General features: G+C 39.8%; 1 protein-coding gene across 8 annotated transcripts in view; it reads right to left on the reverse strand.

Moving 5' to 3' along the window:
• Positions 1-6,727: 6,727 nt before the first annotated feature.
• The window catches only part of LINGO2 (leucine rich repeat and Ig domain containing 2), a 480,597-nt gene continuing 469,571 nt past the window's right edge, over positions 6,728-17,753 (reverse strand). For all 8 annotated transcript variants that reach the window (XM_064641969.1, XM_064641973.1, XM_064641971.1 and 5 more), the window contains one exon: positions 6,728-11,123. In XM_064641969.1, the coding sequence (XP_064498039.1) occupies positions 9,267-11,123 (1,857 nt within the window). In that variant the 3' untranslated portion in view covers positions 6,728-9,266. The remainder of the gene's footprint in view (positions 11,124-17,753) is intronic.

Raw genomic sequence — 17,753 nt, forward strand, 5'->3', positions numbered from 1 at the left:
TCGATGTTCTCAATGCAGGGGTAGGTGCAATAGCTGTTTTTTCATGTCATACAAAAGGCAGTATTGCAGTATATTAGACTGTCAATCAGATTAAAAAATTAAAGGAAATTAAAAGATTATTAATAAAGTAGGTTATCAAAATAATCAATGGTAAATTTAGCCAAAAAATTCCTTGCATTTGACATTCTGCTGCAGAGGAGGGTACAGTGGTGCAAGTCAGCTGAAATCTTTTGGGGGTGTCAAAAGCAAATACACAAGGATAAGACAGATTTCAGGAGGCACAAGAGAGCTCAGATTCAGCCCCTGTCTGTTCAGCCCCTGTCTGTCTATGCTCCCTGCAATCTATCAGGATTTCAAGCTGCTTCTTCAATTCCTGAGGTAGCGCTAACAACTGTTTTCCTTTCTAGTGAGTAAGACCCTGGTTTAGAGTATAATGGGTTCGTGGGTGATAAATCTTATTTCAGATTTTCCCAGAAAGCATAAAGAAAATTCTCTGTTGGTAAAAGTACCTAGCTGTGGAAAAATGGGAGTAGCAATAGTTTAGATTACAGCCTGTGTCCTTCTTCAGACTCATCTCTGCTGTAGATTTGGTGGATTGTGGCAAGCCTCAGGGGGTTGAAATAGCTTTCAAGCTCAGCAGAGTATACTTTCCACCACTTAATTTTTCTAGTGTAGTTATAGAGGAGTTTGAATACTGGTGATTTCCTCAGAAACCATGTTTCAGATGCAGATTTTCAGTATTGGTTGCTTTCCAAGTGACACAGCTGGTGAAATCTATCTTACTGCTGTTCTCTCTGTGGTGCTGGTAAGTGGCAGGCTTTCTTTCTTCCAGCATTAGCCCAATTGGTATCCCCATCAATTACCTGAACACACTGCACAAGTAAAAGTGAGGGATCAGGCTGACTGATACTTGGTATGGAGAATAAACCCCAAACCACGTTTGAATGAGACCTAGTCTTTTCTCTGTGTTTGAGGGGTCCATGCGATGAAGACGAGAGTGAGTAGATGAAAAATACCTGTTAGAGTCTTCTTTTTCTCAGTGTAATGTTTTATATTCTCAGTTCAAGAGTGGTAGGTCTGAAATGACAACTTGTTGTGAAGACTTTGCACTAAGATTTAAGGTCTGATGTTAAGAAAACTGTAATGTTCTTATCTTAGTTTCCTGCACTACCCCTCGGAAAAAAAGTGATCAACTACAATAGCTGAAACAATGTAAATTCTCTTCACTTTTTCAAGCAAATTTTGCCACTCCATGGAATTATTTATTTGGGTTTCATTGTAGATAAGCATGACACACATCATGACATAAGCCCTAAAGTAACTTTTAAAATGACATTCAGGACAACTGTCTTGACAAACAAAACTTTTTTTCTTTTTTTTTTTTTTTTTCTCCCCCATTATATTAGTATATTTTGCTCAAACATGAAGTGAATTTATGGACAAATCTGAATTCTCATGTGCTTCATGGATCATGACAGCAAGGCTGTTTCATTTCCCATCCATATTCATGATCATATATATTAAAATAAATTACAGCACAATTTTTTCTCGTTAACCTTGTCACCTTTCAAAAACAATATACATTTAATACTTGAAGTAAGAAAAGAACAAAACAAATATAACTATTTTTTTTCCACACACAAACATGTACATATGAACTACATGTGCTTGCAAACAGATTTTAGTAAGTGTGATGATATTTTAATATACCTGCACTATGGCACTCCCTCCACAAAAAATGAGAGACTTGTTATCACGTGTACTTGCTCAAAAGCCAGCTTCTTACTTTATGGCTGCAAGCTCAAGAGATCAGTGGTATAATTTACTTCCTACATATACAGTGCCCAGTGTAATGAAGTCAGTGTTGTTTGATTTTAGGTATTAATGTGTCGTAAATGAATTCTTTAAGAAGCAATAATATTTTTTTTCTGAAAGATTAAAATTGCTAAGGTGTGTACAAGTTGACAACCATCTCCATAGCTGCATATGCAGCTGCTTATGCACAACATTTTAAGCCATTGTTCTTGGCTTATGTATGAGGAGATGATGCTGACTTGCAAATGCCATGGTTAGAAATAGGTAGACGTCTTTAAGGTTACAGAGTTCCATTTGCCTTTTTTTTCCCTTTCTTTCCAAAATGTACATTTTCATGTTCTCCAGCTCAGTTAGCAGTGGTAAATATTAAAGCCATTCAGAATAAAAGATATGCCACAAGATGAGAAATAATTAAAACTAATTTCCACTACAGCCTGCTTAGTAGAAAGCAAAAAACCTAGATTCATTTATCAAATTTCCAGTGGAACCGGGAGCAACAGAATGGTGTCTCCTGATTTATGTTGCCTGACTATGGTAGAAAATCTGTTTTCAGTCTCTTGCTTCAACATTACTGCTTCATGACAATTTTGGTACCTGCTGAATAAATACAAATAATCAAATTATGAGGTGAAAGTCAGTTCTTTTGTACTTTTCTATAACCTATTTGAATATGAAAGACAAAGTAGTCTTCAAGTTGAAATAACACTGATCATTTTCTTGACTATGCCAGCTCTTTCCTCATTCTGCTGATGCTATAAATACAGATTTTTATTTTCAGCTGGCCTTATATCCAACCACCTGCTCCTAGTAAAAAAAAAAAAAATCAAAAAAACCCCAAACCCCTCAAAATCCCCTGCAGATTGCTTTTGGCATGTAGCTATCTCAGTAGCAAGGCTTTTACTGAAGTTGGTTTATTTCACTTGCAGGAGGAGGTTTACTCAAACTTCTTTTTTTATTTTTATTTTTGGCTTGAAGGAGGTTTAAGATTCTGTTTTGAGATCAGATTCCAAAAGCTATGTGAACATTCAGTGAAACTTAACCAAATCCAGAGATCTTCATTTGGCATCACAGTCATTTGAAACTGAGAAGGGAAGAGGGCAGAACTAGGAGACAGACAAAAGGAGCATGTGTCACTAAACTATGATTCTTCTAAGTTGCCAAGGGAAGTTGAGTTTTTAATTCTTATTACAGGTGATAAGAATAGGGCATCCAAATTGCTTAGATAACTTGAAAAATCTCATTCATTTCTTGAGAGATTCTCCAACAATGAGGCCCTCTGCTTTTTCCAAAGTGTTCTTTTAACTTCTTCAGGCACAATTAAGTTTTAAATTTAAGTTTTAATTTTTCCCCCCCCTGGTTCTGTTTAGCATAAAAAGCAATCAGTCTCATAGGATACTGAAACAAGGTCAGAAAGCATGTATACAATGTTTCCCCACATGTTGTCTTAGGGCAAAACTAGGAATCAGCTGCAGCAGACTGGCATTTCTAAGACTCTACTGCTGTGCTTTTTCTTTTATTTGAGATCAGAGTTACAGTTCAGTGAAGATAGACAACTTGATCATGTGCTTCTTTCCCTGCTACTCCCATGTCAAGCCACCTGATGAGCTGAGATGATGGAAATGGAAAGGACAGTCATCATGCTAGCCCCAGGTAGACTAGGACCATTCAGGGGAAAAGAACAATTAATAAACCGATCAGAATAGGCTTCCTCTTCCTCACTTCTTGCTGGGTGTTTCACTGCTGGGGATGGAGGTGTAACAGATTCTATGTTACACCTTACACAAACGTTGCATTCTTTGAAGAAAAATGGGTAAGGATTATCCATTTTATTACTGCCTAATGGACTATATTTTCACACAATGCAGTAGTGGATGAGGCAAAATAACTGCCTGACTATAGTTTCTTGTCTGTCTTTGCTGGAAGCTGCTGTTGTACTTGGGCAGCCAGTAGTCACTTGCTCTACTGGATTTTCAGCCAACGTTTTGTCTTTTTATGGGTTAAATGTGGGCTTCTGGCATTCACATATCATGAAAGTTTTTCAGAAAAAGTCCAATGTCTAAAACTGATATCCAGGTATGGTGTAGCAAAGACTGTTTCTACTTGTCTTTGATGTGACTCTGTCGCAACATGGCCTACATCCCTCAGTTTCTTCTCATCAGTTTCTTCTGTCACAAGGTTTAGATAAGACTTGTCATTAAATATTAATGCCAACTTCTTACTGCATCTCATATGCCTAAATTACAATTTGTGGTGCTGAGGGTGTAGTGTGCAATGTTTCTTAATTTTATTTCTGATGTTAAAATTGTTACTGTCATAGATGTTTCAATACCAAGATGAAAGAAATTAGGAAAAAAAAGATAGCTACCATCCATGTAAACAAGGAAAACCTCGAATGGCAGTGTGACAATGAAGTCAAAAGAAAAAAAGTTTAGTTAAAAAACCACTTAGTGACATCAGCTTGTGTCAACAGTTCTCTAGGGATCTTGGAGTCTCCTGTTTGAGTTCAGTTGTATCTGGAGCTGTCAACCCTGTTGGCTCTTGTAACATGCGTGAATGGTTGGTGAAGTGGGAACGGAGGGTAAAAGCAGCCTCCCAGTCTGAATCTAACTAAAGTTAGATTTCTGTGGACAAAGTCTTTCTGAAAAGAATGTTGCAAAGTTAATAAGAAAGAAGGGGAAAAGAAAAGAGAACCAGCTCAAAATCTAAAAGTAAGGCTGAGGTGGGGTGCTGGTTAGTCTTAACCATCCTAAAATAATTTCAAACTCTTTTGTTAATACATTGCTTCAGTCTTCTCTTTAATTCACTTATTGAAAGTTTAACTGGGCTAAAAAAATGCTCGAGTTAAAAAAATGCCTGGGTTAAAAACTGGCTGGATGGTTGGACACAGAGAGTGGTGGGGAATGGTGCCACATCCAGCTGGTGTCCAGTCACTAGTGGGGTTCCCAAGGCTCAGTATTGGAGCCAGTCCTGTTTCACATCTTTGTCAATGACCTGGATGAGGGGATCAAATGCACCCTCAGTAAGTTTGCAAGCAACACTGAGTTGGGTGGCAGTGTGGATCTGCTGGAGCGTAGGGAGGCTCTGCAGAGGGATCTGGACGGGCTGGATTGAGAAGCTGAGGCCAACAACATGAAGTTCAGCAAGGTCAAGTGCCAGGTCCAGCCCTCAGATCATAATAACCCCAGGCAGTGCTACAGGCCCGGGGAAGAGTGGCTGGAAAGCTGCTCAGCAGAAAAAGACCTGAGAGTACTGGTCAACAGCGGCTGAACATGAGCCAGTAGTGTGCTAAGGTGGCCAAGAAGGCCAATGGCATCCTGGCTTGTATCAATAATAGTGTGTCCAGCAGGACCAAGGATGGGATTGTCCCTTTGTACTTGGCACTGATGAGGCCACACCTTGAATCTCGTGTTCAGTTTTGGGCCCTTCACTACAGGAAAGACATTGAGGTCCTGGAGCATGTCCAGAGAAGGGCAAAGGAACTGCTGGAGGATGTATAGAGTAAGTCCTATGAGGAATTGCTGAAGGAGCTAGGATTGTTTAGCCTGGAGAAAAGGAGGCTCATGGGGGTTCCTTATCACTCTCTACAACTACCTGAAAGGAGGTTGTAGTAAGATGGGGGTTGGTCTCTTCTCCCTGGCAACTAAGTTACAGGATGAGAGAGCATAGCCTCATGCTGTGCCAGGCGAGGTTCAGGTTGGACGTCAGGAGGAATTTCTTCACAGAAATATTTGTTAAACATTGAAATGCACTGCCCAGGAAGGTGGTGGGTCACCATCCCTGGAGGTGTTCACTAAATGTCTGTGCCACTTAGTGCCATGGTCTAACTGACAAGGTCAAAGGTTGGACTTGATAATCTTGGAGGTCTTTTCCAACCTAAATAATTCCATGATTCAGTATGATTCTGTAAACACTTGTACATTCATCTATTCTGAAAGAAGAGTACTACTCTGTGGAAGTGGACTTCAAAACATATTTGTGGGAGGCTCAAGCATTCAATTCAATTCAATTCAATTCAATTATGACAAGGATATTTTGGTACCTGCTTTCTCAAGTTCCTTTGCTGGTTTTGACATTTTCTGCTTTTTCCATTTCTGCAGAACTGTTGCTGTTCCTCAGAGTTTTCTTGCACTGACTGCCAGGTAAGTTCAGGCTTGTGCCAGCATGGGGGCCAGCCTGTACAAAAGTCAGAGGTAGCTTAAAACCTTTGTTCCCACTTTTAGTACCAGGTATGCACTATCCACCTGTCTCTGAATATATGATAGGGGAGCCATGTGGGTCAGATGCCTCCTCACAGCCCACTCCTTTTTCTCCCCTGCAGTAAAATAAACTGTGGTGTCCCCTTCATCTCTAGCAGAGAAGTAGAAGTGACTCCTTCAAGAAGCACGTAGGCATTCATCCATTCTGTTCTTAAAAGAATTGCCAAAAAGGTGCTTATCTAGGTGCGACCTTGGCACTGTATTCCTTATCCACCCAAAAGAGCCACAGTGAGTGTGTGTCCCGCAGATACACAAAAAAGGAGACTGTGTGGAGCAAGATAAAAAGTGTGTCTCTGAGTCTTGCTGTCCTCACTTCTGTTAAGAGATGCCATATGCCTTGTCAAGTCCATGCTGAAATAAGTAGGCTGCAAAAAGAAGAACATCGCTAGAGGCAGGAAGCAAACACTGATTCTGAAAAACTGAATACTGACTGAACTCAAGGCAATACACAGAACGCTGACAGATCTGCAAGGTGGTGCTCAGCAACAGCAAGTGGTGATTTTCATCACCAGCACACATTTCACATAGGTAACTAAGCATATTTCTGCTCACGAATCCTTGCAGTGCACTAACAATGCAATCACTTAAGAATCATTCTAAGGGAATAAGGGAATACAGCAATTCATAATTAATCCTAAAAGTACATTTTTTCTGGGTTTTTTTTAGAATTTTTTTCATTGTGTCATTTAATATGAAGAAATCAGCTGCAAATGTCTAGAACTTAGGAGACTTTTTGCTTCTAACATTGATTTTAACATTTAACATGAAATGACTGCAGGGGCAATGGATTACTAGTTGAAAAAATGACAATTACAAGGGAAAGGCACATGCAAATGTCTTCAATGGACAGTTCAGAAACATTTTTTTTATCCCCATTTGTTTCTTTAACTGCCCAGATTAAGGTACAGTAGAGTTTTGGACGTCAGTGCAGTGGATATTACATCAACAAAAATAATTTCCCTGGTGTTAGAATTTAGTCAGGGGTTATTCCATTATATTAGTGTTCTACAAACTGTCATAGAACAAGGAGTATTCTGATCAAGCATCTCTATAAATCTTCACTTATCTAGTTCAGAGCATAAAAAAAAGGAAGCAAGAAAACACAACTCTAAACTTAAAATCAACTTAAGTGAACAAAATTCTAACAACCCTTGCAACCTCCTCAGTTTGGCAACATAAAATGGAACAACAATGCAACTAAATATCAACCACTAAGAAAAGAGATTCTCAGAATTGTCTAGCCTTGGGTCCTGCAGCTTTGTTATGGGTACATCTGGGGAGCACAGCTGGATTGTACAATTTTTGGCACATTTCTCTTGATAGGAGCGGGAGATCGTTATCCTGCTTTGAAAATCTCTGCCAAAGTATGTGGATACTAATTTTAGAAGCACCTGCATTCCATTATAGGTCAGCCTGACTTTTGTTTCAAAATGCTGAAATCTAATATTAAGATTGGACATGGGCTCTTAAATCACAATAATCCGAATGTTCTGTCTTATAATATTTTCATATTCGTTTTGATTAAATATATATATAGTCATTGTTATCCTTACCCCAGGTTATGCCAATCATTGAAAAATTGTATTTGTTATCAGCCATGTAGGACAAATTTATGGCTCCTAATTGCTGGAAAAAGGAGAAGTGATGAACAACTTCGTATCTTGCAATTGCTGAGAATTTCAAAATAGGAGAAGTGATATTAATGATTAAGAATAAAGTTTTAGTTCTCAGTCTTTTGAGAATTTGTTTAGAGACATAAAACAAACAAAAGATTACTTGTACTGAACTAATATTCCACTTCTGACTTCTCTCCATTAAAAATGATTTCTAAAATCTGGAATAACTCACCCCTCTTGCTCTAAGATACTGCCCCTGAAAGAAACATAACCACATCGTTATTAAAATGGCATCAAGAATAGCTAAGTAATCTGTTCTTGGAAATTAGCTTTGTGTCTATGTGTTATCTACAAATATACAAGATGAGAATGACAGTGGCTAGAGGTTCATTATATCTGGCAGTATGTTAGCCTTTTTGAGGCTATCATGTTTTAATCATTATTTTAGTATTATAATCCCCATATTATGCATGAACAACTGTAGTTTACTTGGCATTGGAGAAGAGTTCATTCCTAGTAGCAGAGTGTTTGTATGTTTTGATACATTTGTATAAATAGTAAGATGACCATATTTCCCAAGGAGTCTGCAGAATGTATTATGCTCTTTATTTTGCCCGGTACACATTAACATTTTAACAGTAGCTTTGAAATTAAAATCAGGGCTAACAAAACCGATTCTCTCTCTTCAAGGTAGAACTCAACTCCTCTATGCCAGCATTGACTAGTGGGTTGCCTTCCCTGGGTGAGAGCCAGGGCTATGTTACAGTAAACTGGTCCAGTGTGATATCACAGATATAAAAAATATTCCATTCTGTATCAAAACTAGGCACATGCCTTATATTTATACGAAGAGAAGATCGACAGAGTTGATTGTTTTTACTCTCAATTATTCAGCTCTGGCCTTCTACATGAGGAGAAAAATACCTTATGTAATTTCTAATTAGTAACTACAAGAATCTAATTTAAGTTTGATGGTAGTTAAAAGAAGGGTGACATCACACTTGGGTCAGTATTGGTGGATATCTAAAAGCACAACCTCTCATTTGTATTGCTTTAAAATGTACACAGTATAGATGTAGATTAAAAAGAAAAAAAACTACTAATTTTTTTGTGGTGTTGAACCAACTAGAAGGGAGGATGCAAAGTTTTACCAAATGAGATATATAGATACAAATGTCACTGTAGAGTATGTTTTAGACAAATGTGTCTTTTTCTTTAGGTATGTAAATCCTACACTGTAGGTTTTTGTTTGTTTTTTTTCTTTTTTCTTTTGTAGCAGTAGAAAATGTTGAACAATTGTCCATGAGCATGAGCCAGTGGTTCATTGCTGATATCCCCAGAATGCCAATATTTGCAATGCAAACAGTTAGTACAATTTCCCAGTTCTATGAAAGGCCCTGACACATCTGCCTCAAGGTCTGGAGGCTCTGTTGTATAACCACAAATAGTCTTTCCATTTTCCTACAACCTTTTGATACACTGACAGCTGCATTAAGCTGCTTTTGCCCAGCGATTCCACATGCCAGGCTGTTTTAATAGATTTTAATGCCACAGAAAAAACACTGCTAGCAGAATACCATCAAATCATTTTCATATTGAACCGTCGTGGTCCAGAAACCTCCCCTTCAACCACAGCACCATTGTTTTTGCGAGGGACATATTCAAGGTCAATGCTGGTTTTGTGTTTGCCTTTCCCTCGGCTCCAAACAAAAAGAAGAAGGAAACAAAATAAAACCACTCCAAGGAATGTGAAACAGCCCATAGCTGTGGACACCAATATTGTCTTAAGGTCCAGAGAGTAGCTGTTCGCATTAGTTCCATTGGAACTCGTGTCGTTGGAGTCTGTCATATACATAGGGGTCCTGTTGGCATAAAGGAAACGATCTGAAGTAAACCCCTTTACCATAAGGGAGGCCGAATAGGTGTCATTCCCAGCTGCGTTACTTGCAATACAGACGTAGATCCCAGTGTCCTGGTCTTGAGCAAATCGGATCTCCAGGGTGCCATCTCCCAGCACTGTGGCTCTACCATTTGATTTAGTTGTGATCAGCCTCCGACGTGGGGTAACCCAGGAGATGGTGGGCTGTGGGTCCCCGTCAGCATTGCACATCAACTGCACTGTCTGGCCTTCCTCCACCACCAGGTACTGCAACTTCTTGTCTTGTATCTTGGGTTTCTTGCAGGTGAAGTAAAAGGAAAGAGCTGTGCTGTGAAAGTCTCTGAATGACCTCTCTCTTACACTGTCTGGGCCAGCACACATCGGTGGCTCACCCCCGAACTGCAAGGTGGGCTGCCGCTGCAAAATCCAAAGGAGACGGCAGTCACAGGCCAGAGGGTTGTTGTTAATACAGAGGACCTCAAGGCTTTTGGAGGAATGGAATACATTCTCTTCTAGGGTTTCTAGCAGGTTTTGGGACACGTTAAGCACACGTAAGAATCGGAGCCCTTGGAAAGCGTGTGGTTCAATGGTGCGCAGCTGGGCCCCCACCATGTGGAGCTCCTGCAGGCGCACTAAATCTGACAGCATGCCTGCTTCGACGGTGCTGATGGGGTTGTAAGAGAGGTTGAGATGTGTCAGGTAAACCAGGTGCTTAAAAGCAGAGTAAGGTACAGCAGACAGGTTGGTGTTGGTGATGGAGAGAGAAGTAAGATTGAGACCGTACAAACTGTTGGCAGGCAGCATGTCCAGGAGGGGCCAGGCCTCTATCTGCAGGTCTTTCAGGCGAAACAGTCTTTTAAAGGCATACGCCGGCAAAGCGTTAATGTTGAGCTGTTTCAAATGCAGACTGATGAGGTTGTGGAGGTGAGAAAGAGCTTCTGTTGGTACGGCTGTGAGGTTGCATCTCTCCAGGGTGAGCTGCTCCAAGCTAAGCAGCCCACTGAAGGCCCTGTGTGATATATACACCAAATCATTGTCCCCAACCTCCAAGGATTTAAGGTTATGCAGATCTTGGAACATGTAGTCCAGCAAAATGACAATCTTGTTTTCACTTATATCAAGCTTTGTTAAGTTTGATAACCCAGTGAACACCCCAAGGGGGACCAGCTTCAGACGGTTTCCTTTCAGCCGGAGGGAGCGCAAGTTGAAGAGATTGTTAAAGGCTCCAGGCTCCACATTGGAGACAATATTGTCACTGAGGTCAATCTCCTCCAGCAAAGGGTACGATGTGAATTCCTCAGGGTTTACGCTCTTCAGTCGGTTCTTGCTGAGGTCCAAGATTTTGGTCTCAATGGGAATGCCCTCTGGGATGGACATCAGACGCCTTCGGTGACAGCTGACAGACTTGTTCTGTGCCGAGCACTCACAGCGGGCCGGGCAGCCCATGGTGGGGCCTGTGAAGATTAGCAGCACAGCCAGACCCAGGAACGGCTGCCAGCATGATAGAGCTGTGTGACGCATGACTCCACTGATCTGGGCTAACCCTCCGTCACGGGCCTGTGGGGATGAGGATGGGAAAGGGGAGAAGTTAAGTCTGCAGAAAAAGGAGAACTCAGCCAATTTTACAGTACCATTTCAAAGCAAACACACGTGTTTTCATTTGAAACGAAACAGTAAAACCTACTGTGAATGGCAAGACCAACAAAAAAAAGCACATTTTCCTTCAATATCAATTGGCTAGCCAAAGAGGCTGTTTATCCAGCATTTTTCTCCAGATGTCAGAGGAGACAAAACAGCTTTTCCTACTGCAAACAGTAAAGAAGGTTAGATTTCAGTCTTTTCTCACTCTCAGATGGTTTCCTCAAGACAGTGCTATAATTAACCCAGAGATAAACACCACACACTCTGCAAAAAGGGCTAATAGGATTTGTGATAAGTTTACAGCATTAGACCTCTGTGAGGTGATATGAAACTAAGCTTTTGCCTTTCTTATTCCCATTAATGTTTTAAGGTAAATCTTAATGATGTATTATAATCAAGAAAAGGAGCTCCTTAATAACGAAAAGATTCCTATAACATTTATTGCATATATTAAAGCTATAAATAGATGGAGCTTGTTCACACATACGCGTACGCAGTGGCTCAGATGAGGAAGGAAGAACTGGTGCATCTCTGTTTAGAATTTGTAATAAGGACAAATTGATTCTTTGCTTTTACTGCATAGAGATATTTCATGTGATTTTTAGAACCCAAGACCTAAGAAGGTTTTACAGAATACCTCTATGTACTTCCAAGATGTGTAAACTAGTTTTTAGGAGGACAAAAACCAAGATAAGATGATCTGCCTGTGTTTAAGCAGTGCAATGTCCAAAGAGGAACCACAGATTCAATGGGAATCAGAATTAGTAAGCGATTTATTAATTCCCACCTTCAGGTTAAAAATGAGGATAAAAGAAGACAAGATAACATCTATTAAATTAAATCCCCTTATCAAAAGGCTGTACTTTTCAGGTTTAGTCACCAAAGGCCAGGGAATTTTTCACCAATATCTACTAAACGAAGACACGCAATAACTCATTTCAAAAGAAGAAGGAAAGAATATAGGTGTTCATCAAAGGAAGATGTGTCTCAGACACTTTCAGACTGAAGCAAACTGCAAGCAAGGACAATGGAAGTGCCTTAACTCCTATGGTACAGCCAACTTGATGAGTAACAGTACTGGGATTTTGGCTTCATGATATTAATAAGCCTTATGGTGTGCCTCAGCCTTTTCTGGATTGGTTAACTTGAGTTCATTTTAGCTGAAAATATGTTTACATAACTTCTGCCTCTAATTACCTCTCAGGACTGAACAGATGAATATTGCCCATCTGGTCCTACCCATAATGACAAAATTACCCCATGACCAAGCATCCACCCCCTTATCTGTGTGTTTGGGCTTAGAGAATCATCTGGGTACTACTTAAGAAGTTTTCAACTTCTATTTGAGTAATTTGTCTATGTGCTGTCACATAGACAATGTAAAATAAATCCTCCTGTACATAGAGGACAAATACACTTAAATAAATTATGGTATAAGCAAATTTATGAGGAAATCAGACAGTTATTTTAGCAAATAAACTGTTTGAACAACATAAAAATAATACTGAGCAAATCACAAACTGATGAAGAAGAAAGTCCCACCAGTAACTATGCTGCAGTAAAACCTCACTCCCCCTGCACACAAGTTGGAATGTGGTAATCATCCTGCCTGACAGAGGAGAGTTGACCTCTCAGACTGTGGATGATCAGAAGAGTGGAGATTCAAGATGCGAGAAAAAGAGCAAATATTTGGATCTATCGATCTTGTTGTAACATTAACAATTCTCAATAGAAACTGGGTGGTTTGGATTGTAACCATTAGCATTATTGTAACTGTACTGAGAAATCAACAGCTGTTGTGTTTTGACTGTTAAAAACTGTTTTGATTGTTTGAGTGAGCAAGAATTTATTTGGAGCCACATAAAAATTGTGTTCTTTGACTGACCATAAATGAATGGTGCACATATTACTCCTCTCATAACTCTGTGGAAGATTTTCACTGTTGACTGATGTGGCTTTGTATTTCCATTCTGACACGTCTATGCAGAGACTAACAATAAGAGGCAAATTGTATGCTGATTTTGACATGTAGACTGGAGACCTGGATGAAGACTACTCTGTATGATATTACCTATAAAAGCACATTTTGACTTTGTTCTAGAATGACAACCTGCTGAGATTTAGTTTCCCCCTTAAGTTGTAGTCTTGCAAGTAACTATTGCTAGTTATGTCCAGCTGTGATAAAAGTTTTGAGAGGTAAACTTCACTTCATTAGGCACTAAGTTAAAACTGGAAATCTATAGGGGTCTGTGAATTAGGTGTTTGCAATGCATTCAGACTAGAGAGGCCTTTAAGTGTTCTGATTATTGCTTTCAGAACTCAGTCTGTGAGATTAGTGCTTTCACACTGATACTTGTAGCACACAGGGATTTCATTTCCTTCCTTAGCTGTCTAATGTATGAAGCACGAGGTAAACAGGTTCAATGGAAGGTAAGCATGCCTAGAGTGGTCATTTTAGATAGCAAAGATACAAAACAATTTTGCAACTATCCAATCAATCTAGTAACTAAAACTTCTGAGGAGTGTAAAGTATAAAACAGACAGTATAAAATGTGATAAAAGGATTTTTTTTTTGTCTCTGTCTGGAAGAAAGAAAAGTAATGTTAATAAGGCACTTCAGACATTAACAGTAGTCTTCTGAGAAAGGTATGCACAGATATGGAGATGGATATATATTAATCTATAATGGTGTGTGCATATGTGTGTATACATTTGCAGGCAAGAAAGATTCAGGACTGAGATATAAGCTGGAGTGAATTGCATTTCAGTAAGGAGAACCAATAATTTATATTAAATAGCAAGTCATAAAAGTAAAGTTTACTTGGATCAGGGTTAGAAGTTAAGTATGGGTTAAAAGAAAACATAAATTAAAATTATTATTACAATTTACATTGACACAGATGATACTATCACGCTTCCTGCTAAAGAAATGTGTGACTACATCCTTAGCTTTGAACTGCTTTGTGGGAAAATTACTATCTTCATTAAAAAAATTTAAAAAAAGTAACCTTATCTCATTGTACATCCATTAATCAAAAATGCTGCTCCTTAAAAATCAGAGTGAAATTATGTCATTAAAAGGTAGATTTGTTGCAGTGAAAAATTATTTCACACATTTCTTTAAACTTGTGTGATGTTAATTAATTGGCTACTTCACTGGCGCTGTGCTGAATTATGTGTCACTGTTCAACATGATACCTTCCATTCCTTCTTAAACAACCAGCACAAAGTACTTTATCCTTTGCCAGTATAAAAATTCCCCCTAAACATCTGCAGGATTACCTCATTGTCCTTCCTTGCATCCCTCTCTTCACTGTGATACATGCAAGAAATTAAAGTGCACGCATACAAGTATGTACATATATATGTATTTATACATAGATGTAACCTAAAAGTATAATCTTAGTGCTTTGTGATTGTACCATGTATTGCACTAGAGACTACTTCTCTAAAATTATAGCTTATTAGGCCCAAAATTCAAAAAACATAATAAATAATTATGAACTGACAGCTTCTCTATGCTTGAATGTGAATGAGAACCTGTAAAATTGTTTTTACAACCTGTCTGGAGTATTTATAATGCTTTAATAAACTCTAGGAAATTACATATATAAAAGAATTCCTCATTAAAAAATAAAAATGAACTAATTGCTTTCTTTTTTTTCTTTCTCTGGCTCTGTTTCTTAAGTCCAAAGTGTCAAGAGTCAAGTTACTGTTGGCTGATACTTTTTCAAAAGAGGATCCTAGTCAAAGTTCAGCTATGCAATTATGAAAGCTCATTAAAGTTATTAGTTAATAGTTCTGTGTGATCTCACCCAAAACAGCCATCTCCACTGCTTTGAAATGCAAATTAGTTTGTACAAAGTTCTGCAGCTTTGAATCTTCCTATAAATTCTTTACAAGAATGTACAGTGCCCTGTAGCTTTTAAACTGAAAAACTATAACTAAAAATAAAAAAAAAAAAATCAAAAGCAACTTGATGCTTCCTTAGAATGCCATGAAATTCTGAATATCATAGCTAGGAATGTGTCAAACCATGCAAATATGTTATATATTGTTTCACTTCTCCTTCTCAGACTAATTTTGAAATCTTTATAGCTGAAACTAGAGTGCACTTGACCATGCTCCTTTCCATGTCCAATATGATTCTTCAGTACTATAAGGGACATGGCTTTAGCCAGGAAAGGAGTGATCTGTTTCAGCTGTCAGCTGAATTTGTATCAAATGATACTCTGAGTTTGCAGGTTTGATCTCTCCTTTCCTGCCCCTTTTCCTGCCTTTCAGAAAGCAAAAAAAATCCAGTGGATCATATCAGAGATGACAATTTTGTGTGACGCTGAGATCACTTAATAATTTACCTTCTAAGACTCCCTTTAGAAAACTATACTGTATTAAACACATGTTCTAGGATTAAACGTTGCACGACAAGACAGACTTGTACTGATTATTCACCTGAATGCTACCAGCTAATCCTGAGAACCAGGTGAAGTCCCTGTTTTAAAGGTATGTACTGCACTGACCCTGGCTGGACACCAGGTCCCCACCAAAGCTTCTATCACCACCCTCCTCAACTGGGCAGGGTAGGGAAAATACAATGAAAGGCTCACGGGTCGAGATAAAGAAAGGAACGATTACTCACTGGTCACCATAACAGGCAAGACAGAGCTAACTGAGGGGCATTAGTTTAGTTTATTACCAATCAAATCAGAGCAAGATAATGAGAAACAAACCCAAATCTTAAAACACCTTCTCCCCTCCCTTTTTCCTGGACTTCTGTCCCTTTGCTTTACACCAGTGCAAGGTTTTGGGAAGTGGGAGCTGTCAGTTCATCACATTGTCTCTGCCACTTCTTTCCCCACAGGGGGAAGAAGGGGAAGACTCCTCACACTCTTCCCCTGCTCTAGTGTGGGGTCCTTCCCACAGGAGATAGTCATGATAAATTTCCCCAACATGAGTACTTCCTGTGGGCTGCATTTCTTAATGAACTGCTCCAACGTGATTCCCCTTTGTGACGCTGTAGTGGGGGCAAAACAGTTTTTCCCCCTGCAGTTATAAAATGGTAAAACCCCAGGGGGTGGTGACCCTGGAAGTTTTGAAGTTTTAACCAATGAGCGCTTCTGCGAAATATAAACATACCACAAGCAAACGGAAGAGAAGTTTAGTTGTAGTTTGGTGGCAGAAGTGGTAGCCATGTTCTGAGGCCACGAGGAAAGGGGCTTGGAGCCCCTTGGGGCCTCTGGGGCCCCCCAGCCCCTGGCTGGGGGGGCTGCGGGGCCTTGGAACAGCATGAGGCTGGGCTAAGTGCCTGCAGCTAAAAGCTAAAAAAGTTTTCTCCACCGTGAGTGAGCAGAGACAGAGCAGCGGCAGGCACAACATCCAGAAACTGTGGCTAAGAGCCAAAAGATAAGAAAGCAACAGCACGCAGTGAAGGAAAAACTCAGAGTTGCTCGAGTCGAAATAGAAAGCCGGCAGAAGAGAGAGAGAGAAGAAGTTTGGGTAAGAACTGAATAAAAACCCCAAACTCCCTTTGTGACCTTTCCTGACTGGAAAGGATGGACTCCTACTGAATGGAAGTCCTCAAACTTCAGCAGCACTGCAAAGAAGAGCTGAGAAGCTCAAAGTGTCCTGGAAAGCTGGACAGGGATGGAGAAGGAATGCAGAGGGGGTGACCTTGGCTCCCCCCTCGCTGCTGCTGACAAGCCTGGCAGCCTGAGGCAGAGCACAGGAGCTCTGCAAAGGGGCTTAAATCCCTTGAAGATAAGGACTGTCACAGAGACCCCGGAGCTTTGTGATATGACATAGTGAAGTGACCCTTGTCCTGGTGAACACAGCCTACGGAAGAAGACCCTCACTTGAAACGAGTGGCCGAGGGGGCTTGGATTCTCCCCTCGTGTGTGCTGGCAGAGATCCAGTCACGGCTGCTGCTGCATGGGAGGAAGAAAAGCTGCTGCCCTAGAGAGAAACTGCTGCTCTGAGACTGGAAAGGATCTTTCCTTCTTCCCTCCTGGACTTTTATTTGGAGAGGAGAAGAGATCTGGTCCATTGTAAATAGTGATTTGCCATGGTAGAGATAGTTGAGATTGTGTGTATAATGTATTATAATATTTATGTGTACAGTCATTGTAATATATTCCCTTTCCCCCATTCTACGTCTTGTGTGGTTTTCTGGAAAACACATCTTATACAGAGTTGAGATGTGGGAAGGGGCTTTGACTAGGGAATTAAATTTTTGAGGTTCTCAAACCATGACAGTCCTTCAAGAAGGATATTTTTAGGCATATTAAATTTTTCTCCCCACGTATAAGATAGTTTCTTTCTCCTCTGAATGTTAAATTTCAACATTGCTATGTCTTAAAGCAGGGAGCTGATACTGAGGAGTCTTTGCATTACTGTCATCATCTGTCACACTTCAGCAAGCAATAAGCCAAAACCATTGTTCAAATCTTTGCAACAAAACACATTTTCTCTTGTGCTGAGTAGACAGTGAATATGAGCAGTTAAAACTACTGAAAATTTTACCTGTGTGGTGCAAACTTTTACCCAGCT

This window comes from Pseudopipra pipra, chromosome Z (assembly GCF_036250125.1).
Source record: "Pseudopipra pipra isolate bDixPip1 chromosome Z, bDixPip1.hap1, whole genome shotgun sequence".
In the NCBI taxonomy this organism is placed as follows: domain Eukaryota; kingdom Metazoa; phylum Chordata; class Aves; order Passeriformes; family Pipridae; genus Pseudopipra; species Pseudopipra pipra.